Source organism: Ictidomys tridecemlineatus, chromosome 8 (assembly GCF_052094955.1).
Source record: "Ictidomys tridecemlineatus isolate mIctTri1 chromosome 8, mIctTri1.hap1, whole genome shotgun sequence".
NCBI lineage: Eukaryota > Metazoa > Chordata > Mammalia > Rodentia > Sciuridae > Ictidomys > Ictidomys tridecemlineatus.
The window spans coordinates 86,791,509-86,810,326 of record NC_135484.1 but is presented as its reverse complement, the minus strand read 5'-3'; the positions used below and the strand labels follow the sequence as shown (position 1 = coordinate 86,810,326).

Below are 18,818 nucleotides of genomic sequence, written 5' to 3'. Positions count from 1 at the left end.
CCTTTTATACTGGGGATGTAGTGCTGGCAAATGAAATGCCAAGAAAAGGACATTTGAGTGCTTATTAGCTATGCTGTTTATATTGGCCATTTTTAGACTGTGTCCACATTGAGGTAGATGTTCCATGTTACTTATCTTCAGAAGAAACTTAACATGTTTAGATCATGTAAACATTAACAGTAAGGTTCTAGTATTGCCAAGCTGGCTGTAACCCATGCTGTTAGCCTCTGTGATCTTTGCTTTTTTATTATTAGCTAATATATGTTATTTTCAAGGGCGTTGGTATGTTTGGCATTCTGTTAGGGCTGATTTCTTACATATTACAGAGTTTTTGCAAAATAAGGTGCCTTTTTCTTTGTATCTCTTAATTCCTGCTTAACTAGTGATAATAGATTTAAAATATTGTTCTACCTATTTTGTGAATAGAATATTTGGTTATTTATTACATGGTACCTTAACCAGGACATTAACTTGCTGTTCACCTTATAAAAGCTAGTAAAGATTTTTCTCAAATTATAAGTCTTCAGACAATTCTTCGAAACTCTTTATATTGAAAATGCATATAAACAAATGTGATGTAATTAAGTAGTTTTTGAATACAAAGATCACAGACAAGATTATTGGTCATAATTGTATAATACTGTATGTTCAGGATATTATTGAAAATTTTGTACATTAAATATCGACATGTTTGTGAATGTTCATTTGCCTCCAAATGGAGTGCAGGTTATAGGTGGTCAAAGTTTTGCTATAATTTAACTCATATACTTAGGTATAAATTGACTATGTAAAAATCTTACAATATAGCTTTTGAAAATGTAAAACCTTTTAGTGAACCATTGCAGGACCATCTTACAGTCTGCTAGGGGTAGAAATGTTCTGTATCCCAAGGAATATCAGTTCTTTGAAATAGTGGTGGTCCTCAGACAATATCCATGTAACTATTGTTGGACTCGTTGTGTAACACAATGATCAAGAACTCTCCATCCACCTAGTTGGTAAATGCAGTTTATTATGAAAGAACTTCAGTCTCCCCCTTTTACAAGAACAGATTCAAATTAAGAAACATTGTTACCTTTACATGTTTTTGCATGCAGGCCTTGTGAATGATCCTCTTGAATGTTACCACTTTGCCTTCTATAATTAATTCCTGATTTCATAACTTTATTTGGATTTTAAGTAACAGACAAGCTAAGCTTTACTATACAGAATTCATCAGCTTAATTTGGTGTTTATCTTAGGGGACGTCCTCTGTACCAGCAGCTGCCACCCTGTCTGCAGTAACATCTGGGGATCTGGATCTGTTCACTGAGCCAACTACAAAATCAGAAGAAGTAGCAAAGAAGCAACTCTCCAAAGACTCCATCTTATCTCTGTATGGTACAGGAACAGTTCAACAGCAAAGCACTCCTGGTAATTAATTTTGAAATCTGCTTTCAATACATCACAGTAACATTACTAGAAATACATCCTTTTTACTTCTATTATATTTCTTCCCTATTTTCCTATGGTAGTAGGTGCTTTTTTTTTGTTGCAGTGATTAAAAAGCAAGTACAGAATTCACAAAACTTTATTCAGTTAGAATTTAACAAGCTGTTCATGTATCACTTAATATTTTTTCACAAGTTTATAGGACATGGATTATCTTTGAAGAATTATTGAAATTTTATTTACAGGAAGTTTATGACTGTGTACTACTGTAAGTAAACAATAAGCAGTCTGAATTATTACATGATTCCAAACACTTTGAAATGTTTTGTCATTACAGTGAAAAACTAGCATAAAATTTATTCAGTTTTAATCTGTCTAGACCATTTCCTCTTAAATAGTGAGTTGCATTTCACATATGGGCTGAAATTGTATAACAATCCAACTACTTCGTTATAAAGCCAAATATAGTCAACTCTCATTTGCCTGTTTGGTACTGGGAGACATGTGGTGCAAGTCAGCAGAGAAAGCAGATACTCTCATGCTGAGTAATTTGGTCTTTACAGTGGAGGTATTTAATGTGGCTATTGCCTGAGAGTTTTATTTTCTAATTAAATTTTCTCAGGTTAATAACTGATTTGCTTATTCTAGAAATAAACAGCTCTGAATGTTTAGGTTTGGGCTGTTCGTAGGAGGAAAAACAGCCAGATCAGAGTGAAAATTTTTGCTGTAGGTATATCAGAAAATGGTAATCCTTTTTCTGTGTCTATAGAGGTGAGTGTAACTATATACAATGGCCCTCTTTTTCTCTTCATGGTTCTTGTGTTACAGGTGTGTTTATGGGACCCACAAATATACCATTTACCTCACAAGCACCGGCTGCATTTCAAGGTTTTCCATCAATGGGTGTACCTGTGCCTGCAGCGCCCAGCCTTCTAGGAAATGTGATGGGACAGAGTACAGGCATGATGGTGGGCATGCCCATGCCTAATGGGTTTATGGGAAATGCACAAACTGGTGTGATGCCACTTCCTCAAAATGTTGTTGCTCCTCAAGGAGGAATGGTAGGACAGATGGGTGCACCTCAGAGTAAGTTTGGCCTCCCACAAGCTCAACAGCCTCAGTGGAGCCTCTCACAGGTAGGAGTCATTTACTCTATCAAGGAAATTGACTAGGGATAATATAAGATCAAAAGTTGCATCAGAGAGATAAATGCTTTGTCATTGTCCCTATTTTGTAAAGAACTGTTAGGTTCCTTTTTTCTTTATTTCAGATTATAACACTACTGTCATGGTAAAAATGCCTAATCTATTTATAATAGCTAGAAATTTATCTGAGGCATGATGAGAGACTTCTTGTCTGCCACCTTTGAGGTTAGCGTCAGGATTTTCCTGGCTCCCTAGTAGGATGTTTTTGAAGTCTACTTAGACCAACCTATCTTTACCAGTTATTTATTTATTTAGTACTGAGAATTGAACCCAGGGGCACTACTTAACTACTGAGCCACATCCCCAACCCTGTTAAAATATTTTATTTAGAGATAGGGTGATGCAGAGTTGCTTAGACTAGCTTTGAACTCATGATCCTCCTACCTCAGCCTCCTGAACTACTGGGATTACAGGTGTGTGCCATTGTACCGGCAAATTTTTGGATCTTTTTTGCTTAACTTTCACAGATGAGAAAAATACAGCCTCATATTATCAAAGTACAATTTTATGAGGGATCAAAGCTGTCTTCAAGTCCTGTGACTACTGCCCATGGATTTATAGAAACTTTTTTTGTTCAGTAATCCTTGTAAAATTGTATTTCCTTTTTTATATGATCTGTAATGACTTTATATTTAAAGTGTATCCACTGGCTCAAGAATTCCTATAAGTATGAAAAGTCTGTACTTGTCTCAGACATTCCTTCATATTATAAAATTCTTTTTCTACCTAAGTTTGTTTAGAGCCAAAAGAACATTTCTATCTTAGGCACTGTGTTCTGAATTTAGCTCCATAGACAAAAGCTCCTAGACTTAGAAATCAAGACCACCAAATGGGGAAGAGGAACATAAATCTAAGTGATCAGAGTTTTACCTTGAGAACATTCAGGGAATAGTCTTGATTCTAATGATTGTAGCAGAATTATTGTATATCATATGAATGTTTCAATTTATTTATTTATTTACACTCGTGATTCACAGAAGTCTCTACCTTCTAGGAATCTCAAGTACTAAATATCAGTAACAGCTTTATGTGGCCAAAGTGCTAACACATTCAGCTCGGATTTAAATGCAGATTAACCCATAAGGTGTTAATGTTGGCCTAACTCTCAGATAGTGTGCTGGAGAATAGCATCGCCCTTTTGCACTGTCAGTGAAATTTATTGGCCAATGATAAAGTGGTTAAAATATCCTTCAGTAGGTATGAAAATGTAATCTGCCTGCCCTTCAGACACTTATGTCTGATCAGCAATGTAGTTGTTCTTGTCTTTCAGAAATTGCAAATAGAATACAATCTTACCCTGAGCACAGGTTTCGAATTCACTCTGTACATGATGGTAAATTTCGCCTTTCCTTCTCTTATCACCAATCCTGAGAGTAAGAGAACCATAGGGCTAAGAGGCTTGCTTATAAATATACTTGACTCCAATCTGGAAGAAATTTCATACTGCAAATTTTAACTGTTAGTGTTGTTAGAACAAAGAGGAAAAATGGTCTTTATGAACTTTAATATTTAAAAGTATAAAGACCCATTTAAGATTTTAATAGAGAATTATAGCCATCATGCTAGGTTTATAGGATAATTTTAGAATATTTTACTTTATGAAATTTTCTTAGTTCTTAGTACAGTATCTCAAAATAAAGAGTAATATAATCCCATATGCAAATTCAAAGATTGTTCTCTCCCCATTCAGTTAGGGTTAATAAGAAATTTAATCTAGGGCTGGGGTTGTAGCTCAGTGGTAGAGCACATGTGAGGCCCTGAGTTGTATCCTCAGCACCATGTAACAAATAAAATAAAGGTATTGTGTCCAACTACAACTAAAAAATTAAAATATTAAAAAAAAAGAAATTGGATCTAGAAAATGAATGAAAATGATACTAAAAAGTGGAAGAAAATAACAAGGGAACAAAGTATGTATTTGCTTTCTGTAAAGAAATATGTATATGTTAGGTGAAAGACTAAGTGCTTTAACTAATTTTCACATTGATGAAAAAATACCCAACTGTGGCTAAAGAAGCAAGAACTGAAAATGAAGTAATCCTCTTAAACTAAGTCTTTTGTGTGTTTCACAGATGAATCAGCAAATGGCTGGCATGAGTATCAATAGTGCAAACCCTGCAGCAGGTTTTGGCCAGCCCCCCAACACAACAGCAGGATGGTCTGGAAGCTCATCGGGTCAGACTCTGAGCACACAACTGTGGAAATGAAAACTGCAATACAAGTTTCATCCAGAATTAACACCTGACATTCCTTGCTAAAACGCATCTAGTTCCCCTGTTTATTCATGTACATATATTTTTTTTTCTTTTCCCCCCATTTGTTCATATTAGGAATTACCTGATTGACCGTGTTGGTCTGTTACTGATTAAATTTGATGTGGTGAAAAGCAGGTTGAAGAACCATTTTATGTCAGGGGCAGCTTTGCTCATGTTTCCCATGATCTCATAAAACCTCATTATTTGAGAAGCTGCTCAGTCAACTTGCATAATCAGTTTTACTCAATAAAATTATAGCTCTAATGTTTGCATATAAGGGAAGTAGTTATCATGTTAGTAATACCTCTAACAGTATAAACCCCACCCCCAAATTAGCCAGTAATCCTGTAGGAAGGTACTGTATGATCAAATGTTTAATCATATAAATAGAATGTAAATGTATCACTGAGCACTGTTTTCTAGTGTATCAAAATTCTTTTATTTCATCATTCACTTCACTGTGCTGTTGTTATGATGTGCTTAACAGGGAACGTGGTTAGTGAAAGGAAGATAAACCTGGATGTTACTATAAAACTTAATTTAATGAATGTTTAAAGAATTTGAATTTTACCTGCCTTCTATAATTTGGATCTCTTCTTATGTACATAGTGCTAACATGAAGACCTTTTTCTGCACTATATGCAAACAGGGTAACTAAAAGCCACTTTTAATCCTTGAAGGTATATCCAGGTTTATGACAGTAATTGTGTTTACATTTTATGGTGCCTAGTATTGACAAAATGTTATTTCCCTATATATTAAACAGATAAATCCATAGACCTTTTTATTTGTGGACTTTTTTTTTTTCCTCCTATAATGAATACTGCCACAAGCCTTCCAAAATTTACTTCATGTGAAGTTAGGAATTGGTAATGTTCAATTGACAAAATACTTGTCATGGGCAAGTATTACACCTATTCAGTTCTACCAATTATCAGGCCAAATGAGGGGGGAACAGAAAAATTAAATAAGATATTGAGATTGGTATTTTGCATCATTAGCTGTACTGTACAAAAATTCTCCAGTTAAGTTGGAGAGAAAACATGCAGAAAAAATGAAGACAAAACATAAATTTTGTACCATCAAATTAGTTACATTAATTGACAAGCTCTGTTTAGACAGATGTCCATCAGATGACAATAAAGGCCGTTGTACTGAAGTAAAATAAACAATACCTGAATGCTCTGCATCCTAAACACCAGTCATCCTCTTCCACATCACTGGCCAGGTTGATTGTGCCAGTTTTTGCTTCATCTTACACCTCAATTTTCACTGTGTCCAGATGGTACTTGGGCTCGTTGGCTAGATTAACCTTCTCTGTCCGAGTGTGCCACACAAGAACCTAAAGGGGAGGGAAATATTTTGGGCAGCCACATTCTCAGCGCTGATACTCAAGGCCAAGCAGCACAAGTGAAATGAGTACCTTGGTGCAGTTATTTGCTTTTGGTTCCAGTTCTTCCACTGTTGTTATCTGTTTTAGAAAGTCAGATTCTTGCATCCCTGGCTGGGACCCACGACGCTTAAATACAGCTTTTGGATTAGACAAGATGACTTGAAGACTTACAGCAAATCCTTTGTGAAAAGTTTAAAAAAAAATGACATTAAAGTAAAATATTGATGTACTTTTTCTTTTTCTCTGAGGTTTTGGTCACATCAAAAAAATGTCAAATACTATGTTATATTTTGGTTTACCAAGTTTAATTGGAATATTACCTGCTTTATCGTCTCAAGAGGAAAATTTAGTCATTACAGTGTAAAACAGGTATACCCATGGGACATCTACCATAAAATATGAAGCCTGGTTTGTGGTTAATAAAAGGTTTCACAGAGATTATCATAACGCCACTTTTGATATTCTGAACTCAGTGCAACTAGAACAATTGTGAACCTACCTTAATTATCTTTAGGGTATGAGATTCAGATCATCCACATTTCCTGCCTGCCCTTTAACATCATTGTGTATTTTTATTAAACTCAGCACTACTGGTGTTGTATTAAGAAGACTAGTTATAAAAGTCAATTACATAGAAAATGAGTAATACCTAATTTATAATCATTTGTTTCAATCTGAAAATGGTGAGGGGAGAGGGGATTAGAAATTAGTTCAGAAGATATAGGCCATTTGAGAATTAGTTTTTAGTATTTTGGGGGGAAAGGGGGCTGAATGCTCTGCATCCTAAAAGTGGTAGCTCACTTGTTTGGCACACACATGAGGCCCTGAATTTGCTCCCCAGTGCCTCAAAAAAGAATGTATAAATCCCCTTCAGTGATTTGGTTATATAAAATGTCATTACTGTTTAAACCGTAGTTTAACAACCTTTGCACTTAAACCTCAGCTATGAAAGCACTCTACAAGCTCTCAAGTCATTGTTTTGAAAGTCTGAAGCCCTTTGCTTTTTATGACTAAGGTAACAATGTAAAGTCAGGCAACCTCCCAGAGTTGAAGTTGTGAGGAACTTTTCCCAGGAACATTTCTTAGCAACATCTTATCCTTCTCTACATTAACCTGAATTGATTTATGCTTCTTTGTGAAAAAAGTTGTACTAGCAAATTTAGTACCAAATGATACCCAGCAGTAGTGGAGGAGCTTTGAGGAAACCATACCACCATTCTTTTAACCTCTCTAGGTGCCAGACTGAGCAGTCTCATGTTCTAGACCCTGCTGCCTTTTGGGAAAATATTAATACTCAGCTGTGTACAAACTACTTGGTATAGTTGGTACTGAGTAAAGCAAAACAAAAAATCATGAAACAGCCTGAAGACTTCCAGTATCTCCACCAATCCTCCAGGGAGACAGCACATTATAGCAGAAAAACACTGAATTTGAAATGATTAGCTTTTTCTGTTGTCTAGGTCCTTGCATTTGGGACACTGGCCAAGTCATTCAATCTTTCTTGATGCTGTAACTTCTATATTTCCTCATTTGCAAGAGAAGTGTGACCCCTTCTTTGATACATGAAAATTTGTGGAAGCACTCAATTGAATACAAAGCACTATTCAAAAGATTACAACAAATATATTAAAAATAGCACTGTGAATAATTTCACGAAGGGCAGTTGTGGCTAGAAGAATACTGATTGGTAGCTAAAGGGTTTGTAAAACATTTTTGGTAGCAGAGCTACGCCATCTGCATATCATACCACTCTGATAACAAATCCAAAGCTGTTTTCAGGCATGGCTAGGCCATGAGACATAAAAGAACACCAAAGATTCAAATTAATATCAAAGTGCCTTTTCTCATAGTCCAGCCGGATTTTAGTGCTAAAAGATTTCTTGCCTCTTTCATGTACTTATAAATAAGCTTCAGCCTTTTTTTTTTTTTAAGTCTAAATGAGAGTTGGTCCTTCTCAATCATCCTGAAGCTTCTGACATTCTTTAAATAGCTTATAGGTACTGATTTTATTTCCCCTTCTCTCAAAAAAAAGTCCATATTATGCAAAAGTAATTCTAAAAATGATATGAAACCAGTTTGATTTGATCTTCCTCATTTTCCCCAAAGACTAAAACATTCATTACCATGACCACTGAAGGAATCAGATTAAGAGTATGCTCTTACTTTCCTTTATTTAGGACTATCCTAACTCACTGCAGAGTTACCTGGCAGCAGAGTGACATGAAGCTACACACCCTTCTGCTGCAAGGACCCCTTCTCCATTTGGAGAAGAGTGGCTGGCTCACCACAGCAGCAAAGGGCTTTTCTATTTTCTAATACAAAGAGTAGGCGTGCATAGTTCAGGTGCTTCTCTATCACCTACCTCAATTTCTTTGCCCACATCCTCAGTAAGCTTTTCAAAAGAAGCAGGTTACAACCAGCAGGCAGGGACCACAAGCTAACTAGACCAAACTGTGAGCTGCTTTGGGGAATTTTGTGCTATTCTGAGAGTTCAGGGAGAGTTAAGGAGCTCCCCCTCTGAAACATGCAAAGAGTTTTGAGCTCCTAACCACTGATTTTTGACCCAAAATAAAAATCAGGTTTTCTTCAATTCCAAGTATTTTTGCCTCAAGAATTATGTCTTCCCTTTTTTAGTGAGATTAGTTTGGCTTTAAAAATGTTGCCGTGGCTTTTGAGATATTGAATGGAACCTTATGAAAATCAGGCGAGTAGGATTTTCTGTCCTGTCAGTTATGTAAAAAAGAAAATGAAAAGGGGTTGTTCTGTGGGGGAAAAAAAAAAAAAAAAAGATTTCCTAACTAACTTCTTCAGGCAGAGTTAGGTGGGGAGGATACATTCTTTCCAAGACAGGGACAGAGCCTACCTCAATGATTACTAGGTAGAAAAATTGCAAGATGTTCAAAGTTTAGCAAGCCATTTTTACTTCTCATCAAGATAAAGCAACAGGGACTGGACTGAGTTTTCTCTGTGTTAATCACTAACATCAGACAAAATGTTTGAAGTTTTTCTAGATATTGGAAAAGAGGCAGTTAGGACAGATATCTAAAAAAAAAAAAAAAAAAAAAGGTACATGTGAGACTTACAACTGCCCCAAGCTTCCTGAAAAGTGTTTGCAGGCCACACCACAGGGCAAGGAACCAAAACAACTTCAGTCTCCTTGAGTTGAGGGAACAAGTGAGAACTTGAGGAAGTCAAGACAACTAGAATTTGTGAGTACTAGGAAAGAAAGAGCTCTTGATCAATAGAATGTTCTCCTCAAGTCGTAAACTGAGCATCATCAGCTATGTAAACTCCCCAAGACCATGGTAAGAACTCATGACAGAGCAGATAGATCAATTAATGGGGCTTACATAGGCTGGAAATAATTCACATTAGCAGCCAGACTGGGCACAGTTATGCACATCTATAATCCCAACAACTCAGGAGGCTGAGGCAGGAGGATCACAGGTTTGAGGCCAGCCTCAGGAACGTAGTAGACCGTAAGTAACTTAGCAAGATCCTGTCTCAAAAAGGGCTGGAGATGTGGCTCAGTGGTAAAGCACTTCTGGATTCAATCTCCAATGCCCAAAACACCGCAAAATAACAAAAATCTACAGCCAAGGTAGTGCTACCATGTGACGGTGGGAACACCTGAAAGAGTATGTGAAAGGTTATTGTGGGGTTAAATTAGCCCTAAGGTCTGAGCAGTTTCTAACTTTAAGCCAGAAAAAGATTAAAATGTTTAAGGGTCTTAACTGTGTCAAAGTACAAACCTCAAAAATATTTGCATATATAATAAAATATATATATACACACATATACATGTGAGATACATACTATATGTATGTATGTGTATAGAAATAGATACTATCAGTACCTAGCAACTTAAAATTTAAACATTTAAAAAAAGTTAGCTGGGCATGGTGGCACATGCCTCTAATCCCAGCAGTTTGAAGGATGAGGCAGGAAAATTGTGAGTTCAAAGCCAATCTCAGCAATTTAGTGAGACCCTAAGCAACTCAGTGAAACTTTGTCTCTAAATAAAATATATAAAAGGGCTGGGGATGTGGCTCAGTGGTTAAGCATCCCTGGGTTCAATTTCTGGTACCAAAAATAATAATAATAAAATATTATTTTCAAATATTATCTGGGCCATTTAAAAATCACCAGATGTACAAAGAAACATGAAAATACAATCCTATGTTGAAGAACAAATTCAGTCAACAGAAATGACACAGATGATCTATCAGAGAATGACATAATATATAAACAAACATACTTCATATGTTCTAATCCTATGAATAATCAATACAGACACTAGAGGAAGGACTCAGTATGCCAATAGAGAGAAAGGGAGATATTTTTAAAAGACCAAAGTCATCCCAGTGATTAAAAACTACAATGAGATGAAAAATAGACTGGGTTGGATTCATGTAAATGAGACATTACTAAATAAAAGATTAGTAGGTTTAAATATATAATAACAAAAAGTGCCAGATGAAACACAGAAAGACCAAAGCATACACATAATTGTGTCACAGAGACTGAATGAAACAGGGAGACAGTAAAGCTATATGAGGCTTCAAGAACACTATCATCAACCATTCACCCATAATGGCGTCTTGCACCATCTTTTCCATTGCATATGGAACACTACCAAGCTAGATGATAGTCTGGGCCATACAGCAAGTCTCAATAAATTTTTAAAATTCAAATTGCACAAAGTATGTTCCCTGACAGTGGTAGAATTAAAATAGAAATTACAAAGGTGTATTATTTTCCAAAACAACTTAATTCTAAATAAAATTAGACCAAAGAAGAAGTAAAACTGAGAAAGTAAGAAAATGAGACATTTCCAAGTTTGTAGGATGCATCTAGTGTGGTACTTTGATGGAAAATTAAGGGTTTTGTTTGGCTGGTTTTTATTTTCTTTGAGGAGACTGGCTGGCCCCAAAAGCCTGGGCTCAAGAGATCCTCCTGCCTGAGCCTCACCAGCAGCTAGAATAATAGGCATACGCCCCCACATCCAGCACAAGATTAATATTTTTTAAAAGCTTTAAACACCTTAGATAAGAAAGGTCTTGATGACCTAAATCTCTCTTTATAAACTAGAAAAAGTAAACGAGACTCAAAGTAAATAGAAAAAGGATTCTAACAAATATAAAAGCAGAAATCACTGAAGTAGGGATAGAAAACACTAGAGAAGATCAATAAATAAAAACCTGCTCCTTTGTGATGAGGAAGAAATAGAAGTGATCAGGAAGTGGAAGATACAAATTACCAACATCAGAAATGAGAAAGGGGAGATCAGAACAGATTCTACAAACATTAATATTAAAGGAGATTTATGAGCAACTTTATGGCAGAGAACTTGACAAATTCTGACTACCAAAGCTGGCTCAAGAGGGAACAGTTAATTGTATCAAGATACAGTAGCCTTGTATCAAAGAAATTGTCACAAATATTCACACACATGTGCACATGCACGCACACACACACCCACACACACACACACACAGTCCTCCAGGTCCAGACAGCATCACTAGTGAATTCAACCAAACATTAAAGGAAGAAATGATGGCCATTTTACATTACTTTTTGCAAGAAAATAGAAAAGGACGAAACACTTCTCAAATTATTTTGAAAACAGCATTGCCCCAATACTAAAAATCTTACAAAAACATTTACAAATTGCAGATCAACGACCTTCATAAACATAGGAGAACTTCAAAACTTCAGCAAATCCAATGTAACAGCATAATAAATCATGACCCCAAGACTGCAATATTGGTTTATCATTGCAAAATCAGTCAATGCTAATTCAGCATATTAACAAACTTAAAATGGAGAATAAAATCTCAAAAGATGGAGAAAATGCATTTGACCTCTAGTCATGATAAAAAGAGAAAAACCTCTCAGAAAACTAAGAACAGAAGTGAATTTCCTCAACTTATAAGGGTATCCAGACAAAAATTTACCAACATTTTAGTTAATGGTAAGAAGACCAGAAAAAGCCTTAAGTTTGGAATGAGGTGAGGAGGGCAGCTCTTGACTTTGAATAAGCAATGTAGTTCAGGTCCTTGCCATTGAAATAAGGCAAGATCAGGGGTGTAGCTCAGTGGTAGAGAGCTGGCCCAGCAGGTGCAAAGACCTGGATTCAATCCCTACTACCAAAAATGAACAGAAAACACCACGAGATTGGAAATAAGCAAAAATACACACAGCAGAGCTCCTCTTCCTCTTCACCTCAGACCACAGCGTCAGCAGCTTATCAGATTCTCTGGCCCTGTAAGAATCACCTCCACATACTCGTCCCATCATGCACTCTGTCTCTAGCTGCACATGATCTAATTTCAGGAAGACTATTCCAAATCAAGACTATTTCAGTTTCCATGGGATGGCTTTTGGCAATAATACTTTCATAGTCTGGTCACATGAAAGATGCTCACAGCTTTCTCTCTAAACAGTACTGGACAGATGTACTAAACTACTGGGTTCTTTACACACATGTATTGCTAATGAGTACCAAGTGATTTAAAAAATCTGTCCATTTTAAGCAATAAGAAAAAATGATTTGAACTTCTAATTAAAATGTATAGACACAATACAATCATGGAACTTGCTGGAGAAAAACAGATATGTATATGGCACCTCTTCTCTTGGAGGTGGTTGATTTTCCTTTCATCTCTTTTCCCAGGAAAAATGGTATGATTAGCTAGTCGTGGTGATGCATGCCTATAATCCCAGCAGCTTGGGAGACTGAGGCAGGAAGATAATAAGTTCAAAGCCAGCCTCAGCAATTTAGTGAGGCTCTAAGCAACTTAGCAATACCCTGGCTCAAATTTAAAAATGAGAAAAAAATGGCTGGGGATGTGTTTCAGTGGTTAAGTGCTCTTGGGTTCTAACCCAGGTACCAAAACAAACAACAACAAACCCCCCAAAATAAACAAAATGGTATGATTAGTGGATTTTAGTACATTCCTAACCATGGACACCATTCTTTGAAAATATATTCTTTTACTATTGAATGGTCTTGACACCCTGGGCAAAAATCAATATACCATAAATGTAAGGGTTTTTTTCTGGGATTTATATTGTATTTCATTAATCTATATGCTCATCCTTATACCCAAATCACATTGTTTTCATTACTGTGGCCCTATGGTAAATATTTAAACTGGGAAGTATAAGTCTTCCAACTTTGTTCTTTTTACAGATTGCTTTGGCAATTCCAAGTCCATTTTCCATATGAATTTTTGGATCATCTTGTCATTTTCTATCAAAAAGGCAGACAGAATTGATAGAGATTATACTGAAGCTCTAAACTAATTTAAGAAATATTACCAATTCAGCAATATTGCAGCTTCTAATCCATGAACATGTCTTTCATTTAGTTCTTTTTAAATTTCTTTTATTAATACTTTATAGCTTCCAGTGTATAAAAGTCTTATACTTCTTTTATTAGTATTTTATTATTTTTGACATGATTGTGAATGAAACTCTTCTTAGTTTCTTTTTGGATCATTTATCACTAGTATATGGAAAAAACAGTGGGTTTTCATGTATTGAACTTGTATCCTGCAACCTTAAGGAGCTCATTTATTAGCACTTGTGTTTTTCTTAGAATTTTTTTACGTAAAACATCGTATCATAGATAAATAAATGACAGTTTTATTTCTTCTTGGTACAATTTGAATTCCATTATAGTCCTTTTTCTTGCCTAATTGCCTTGACTACAACCTACATTACAATAGTGAAAACAGATGCAAGAGGAATCATTCTTATCTTTTTCTAGATATTTGGAAAGAAAACTTTCAGTCTTCAACTATTAAAATGTTATTAGAAGCTGGGAATATAGCTCAGCGGTAGAGCATTTACTAGTATGTGTGAGGCCCTAAAAAAAGAAAAGAGTTTTCCAAAACTGCATTTTATCAAACAGAAGTTCCCTTCCATTCTTAGTTTACAGATCTTCTATTGTTTTTAATCAAGAAAGATGTTGATTTTTTTTTTTTTTTTTGCAGCAGGGGTGAGGGGGTCAGGTGCTTTTTCTGCATCTAGTAATATGATCATGTGGCTTTTGTCCCTTATTCTGTTGATCTGGTGTATTGCACTGATTGATTTCTTGTATCTGAACTCACCTTACACTCCAGGAATAAATCCCATCTGGTCACAGCATATAATACTTTTCAATGTTGTTGGATTCCCTAGTATTCTGTGTAGAATTTTTATATATGTCCAAAGGGACATTAGTTTGCAGGACATTAGTTTTTTTATTTAGTAATCTCTTTGGTATCAGGGTGCTGTTGGTCTAATAGAACATTTTTTTTAGATCATTCTATTTTTAGAAGTGTTTGTGAAAGATGCTGGAAATTTTTCTTTAAATGTTAGAATTCACTTGTGAAGCCATCTAGAACTGGGCTTTCTCTAAGTTTTGTTGAACTAATTCAGTCATTCTGTATTATAGTTCTAATCAGATTTTCTATTTTGTAAGTTTCTACAAAGTTTTTTTCATCTAGGTTAACCAACTTGAGATGCAGTTTTACATATTATTCTCTTAAATACTTTTAAAAAGCGTAAGATTTGTGGTAATCTCTTGCTTTCCTTTCTGGTCTTAGTAATCTGAAGCTTCTCTTTTTTTCTGGGAATTCTGACTAGAAAGTTTGTAATTGTTTTGTTTTTAAAGAACATTTCTTTTGATTTTCTTTATTGTTTTTCTATTCTGAATATCATTTATTTTGTTGTGATCTAATCATTTGCTTTGAACTTAGTTTCTCTTTCTAGTTTGTTATGATAGAAAGTTAACTTTTTTATCTGAAATCTTTCTTAATACAGGCATTTTAAAGCTATAAATTTATCTGTAAGGTAAGGTTTTAGTATATTTTATTTCTATTTTCATTCATCTCAAAGTATTTTCTAATTTCCCTCATGATTTATTCTTCTACCAAATGGATACTTAGGAGCATGTTGTGGTATTGATTTCTGTTGCTACAATAAAATGCCTGAGACTGGATGAGTTATAAAGAATTATTTTAGCTCCTGGTTCTGGAGACTGAAAAGTCCAAGTCCAAGGACAGAATGGCAGCATTTGGCCAGGATGTCATGACATAGCAGAAGGTACAGGGGGAGGTGTGCGTGTGTGGAGGAGGCCCAACATGGGGGCAGCCTCACTTTATAACAACCCTGGTGGTAACTAATCCATGCCTGGAGAGCAAGGCCTCATGTACCTACCTGTTCCACTACAGGTTTTCATGTCCTAAAGCTGAATGTTCACATGTCTGGCATGCTCCGTCACAACCATGAGAAGACTCCCTCCCAATATGCTACTTCCTTACAAGGAGACATAACTATAGCCTTTCCACATTGAAAGAGAGGATCTCCTTCTGTTGCCTAGGCTGGCCTCTTGCTCTTAGACTCAAGTGATTCTCCTGCCTTCATCTCCTAAATAGCTATATCTACAGGCCTGCACTTAATTCCACATTTACTTCTAATTATAATTTAGAATCATTTTCTTCTGAAGAGGAATGAAAAAGCATGTCTTGATTTTTAAATAGGTCTATTAATCTGCTCCAGAATACTGGCTGAAACTTCAGAATTGCTTCAAGGTGCATTTTTTTAAATTATTGTCTAGTTTTTTAAACTTATCAAATGTCAACTAGCAGCCAGTATTCTTTGTGGTGGGAAAAATACTACATTTCTAAGTAGTATTATGTACAACTCATTTAAATCTCTATTCTGAAAAACAATAAAGCATCATAGAAAATGAAATCTTCTAAGGAAACAATCATGATGAACAAGGATGGAAAATTTGATCCTAACACCAAATGTAAATTAAGAAGCCTTAATTAACTTAATACTAAAAATACCCATGAATATTTTTGTACTAGAAATGCACTGAGGTCCAAGAAATGCACTGGTTCTTTTTGCTCAATATTCCAAAAGACAGATGGGAATGAACCACTGTGTATGCTGTGCATGGTGGTGTCCACAGGCTAATTGCTGCTGCAGAAGGGTCACTGTTTTGTGTTTTGCTTCATCTTTGAGGTTTTTTTTTTTTTTAATAAAAACATGAATGTTATACTTTGTGGTGCTGGAAATTGAACCCAGGGCCTCAAGCATGCTAGGCAAGTGCTGTACCACTGAGCTGCATCCTCAGTCCCATTATTTTGAAACAGGGTCTTGCTCTGTTGCTGAGGTTGGTCATGAACTTGTAGTCCTCCTGCCTTAGCCTCCAGAGCAGCTAGGTTTACAGGTGTAAACCACACCTGGTTCTAAATAACTTCTTTATAATATTGTTCTAAATAATTTCATTCTTCTTGACATGCTATTATTCACAAAGTTAAATAAATTAATAAACAGGGGCTGGGGTTTTGGCTCAGCAGTAGAGTGTTCACCTACCGAGTGCAAGGCCCTGGGTTCTATCCTCAGCACCACCTATAAATAAATAAATAAATAAATAAAGGTACTGTGTCCAACTACAACTAAAAAATAAATAGCTTAAAAATAAATATCTTAAAAATAAATAAATAAAACAATAAAACCTTCATGAGCACCTAAACCTTTAACTAGGTGTTCAACTCTGATGTAGCCTGAAACCCTGTGACCAGACTTAGACTGACATGGAAGCCAGGACTTCCTCAAGGCATCTGACCTCAAGAGCATCTTCACATTTGCCCCAGCTTCAAAACAATCTCCTTAGATTTTGTACGTATGTTTGAAGGGAATGTGGACAAAACCCTCCTAAGGGCACAAAGACAGCACTGAGCTGCAGCCTGGGGAGACATCCTTCAGTCAGCTTTTCTCTGAGCCAGCCTAGGCTTCTGTGACGTTAGACTCCTCTCTGAAACAGCTGGCCAGGGACAGGCTCCTGAGCAAAGATCAAGCAAGACACAATGCCAGCTCAACGCCCCCGGGCTTTCCAGACACTGCCACCAGCTGTACCACCTGTCAATATATCTGACTCCATGCCACTCTTCTTGTTATTATTTGGTTTATTATTTAGTAATGTCTAGTGTTAGTGTGTCAAGGCTATAAAGGTTTTTCTTAATTTAATGACCTGGTATACTTTCAATCTTCATTAATGTCAAACACAAGAAATAAAGGTATATTCTCTGTGTACTAAAGACACTGTTATATACAGAATGACTAAATCAAGCTTGTCATATATTTAGTTTTCTACAGCCTTAGTATTTATCTACTTAGATCTGTAAACCTCAAGGCTGTTTCAAAATAAAAATAAATAAGGCCTGGGGAGGTACCTCAGTTGTGGGGAGCCACTCTGAATGACTCGTGCCTTCCATCTGAAGTGTGAGACTTTGACCATCACTACATTTCGTAGTGATCTGGGCCTTGTCCCAGTTCAGGAAGTTGAGGGCGTGTTTTCAGATGTAGACAACGGGCCCCTTGGGTTGAATTACACTCACCTGTCCCTTGTAACCCTGCCCCTTCTGGCCTTTTTTGGATGGAACTTTCTAAGAACAAGGGTTTCCCCAATAAAAGCTCACTCTCTCGCGCCAGACTCTCCTGACTTTTTCTTGCTCTCCCATTTGGGAAAGCCTGAGGCCAAGAGTGGAGAAGACGTCCTGACACTTGTTTAAAGATAAAGTGTGTGTCTGTGTTTTATTTGATGTCCCTGGAAATTCACAGGAACGACCTTAAATACAGGTGCCCGTGAGGGTCTGGGAGCAGCACTCAGTAATTAAGCAGTTGCCTAGCATGTGTGTGGACCTGGGATCAATCCCCAGGATGACACACAAATCTGTAAACTTTAAAGACATGTGTTAAACACATCTGCTAGTGTCTATGATACTCATTTGGGGGTTCACTGATGTTTGATAGCTGGGTGAATGTTACACTTTGGTGTATGTAGCTTTCATCAGTGTAAGACGTTCTTCTCTCTGTGTCTTGACCTCTATCTGCTTTGCTCAATATTGACATGAAGGCTCCAGCTCTGGGCTTTCTGTCTCATCCCTTTATCATCTATCTTCATCACAATTTAAAGTGTGACTTTCATAAGAAATGCAACTTAGTTGCTGTGTTTTCCTCAGAGCAATTTTTCAGCATTTATCACAATTGCTTTATCTTGTTTATTATACATTTTTTGGCTTTCTCCTTCTTTTCTGACTTTGAATAAATTTTGTTCTTTCTATAATGATACAAAAGTTTTTATCTTATATTTGATGTCCTTGTTGATACTTTAAAAAGTCCTTATTTAAAACATTTTAAAATGTTTAAGGAGATGTGTATGTGTATGTGTGGTACTGAGGATTGAACCCAGGAATCCTCTGCCACTGAGCTACACTCTCCAGTCCTTGTTTATTTTTGAGGCAGGGTCTTGCTAAGTAGCTTAAGCTGGCCTTGAGCTTGTGTGCATCACCACGTGTGGCAAGGAGTTTTTAAAGAATTGATATTTTTTTCTTATCATTATGAATTAAATCACCTCTGTGACACCCCCCCCCATACCCTTACTCCTTGAAGGAACCCACCTATATAGAGAGCTTTCATTTTCCTCTGCCCCCAACCAGGCATTACCAGAATATGCTAAAACTGTCATTTGAA

At 36.3% G+C, this 18,818-nt stretch overlaps 2 protein-coding genes across 9 annotated transcripts in view; one reads left to right on the top strand and one right to left on the bottom strand.

The window, feature by feature from the left end:
- The window catches only part of Smap1 (small ArfGAP 1), a 179,742-nt gene extending 174,074 nt beyond the window's left edge, over window positions 1-5,668 (top strand). For 5 of the 7 annotated variants that reach the window (XM_078019781.1, XM_078019782.1, XM_005334431.4 and 2 more), the window contains 3 exons: window positions 1,242-1,413; window positions 2,260-2,567; window positions 4,709-5,668. In XM_078019781.1, the coding sequence (XP_077875907.1) occupies window positions 1,242-1,413; window positions 2,260-2,567; window positions 4,709-4,843 (615 nt within the window). In that variant the 3' untranslated portion in view covers window positions 4,844-5,668. Of the gene's footprint in view, window positions 1-1,241; window positions 1,414-2,259; window positions 2,568-3,745; window positions 4,115-4,708 lie in introns of those variants that run through there. The other 2 variants (XM_021732569.3, XM_078019784.1) reach the window with 2 other exon arrangements.
- B3gat2 (beta-1,3-glucuronyltransferase 2) overlaps window positions 4,762-18,818 on the bottom strand; it is a 65,645-nt gene continuing 51,588 nt past the window's right edge. Inside the window, exons 3-5 of one of the 2 annotated variants that reach the window (XM_078019785.1) lie at window positions 16,659-16,694; window positions 6,315-6,463; window positions 4,762-6,233 (exon numbers count right to left, since the gene is read on the bottom strand). In XM_078019785.1, the coding sequence (XP_077875911.1) occupies window positions 6,147-6,233; window positions 6,315-6,463; window positions 16,659-16,694 (272 nt within the window). In that variant the 3' untranslated portion in view covers window positions 4,762-6,146. The remainder of the gene's footprint in view (window positions 6,234-6,314; window positions 6,464-16,658; window positions 16,695-18,818) is intronic. The other variant, XM_005334429.5, reaches the window with a different exon arrangement.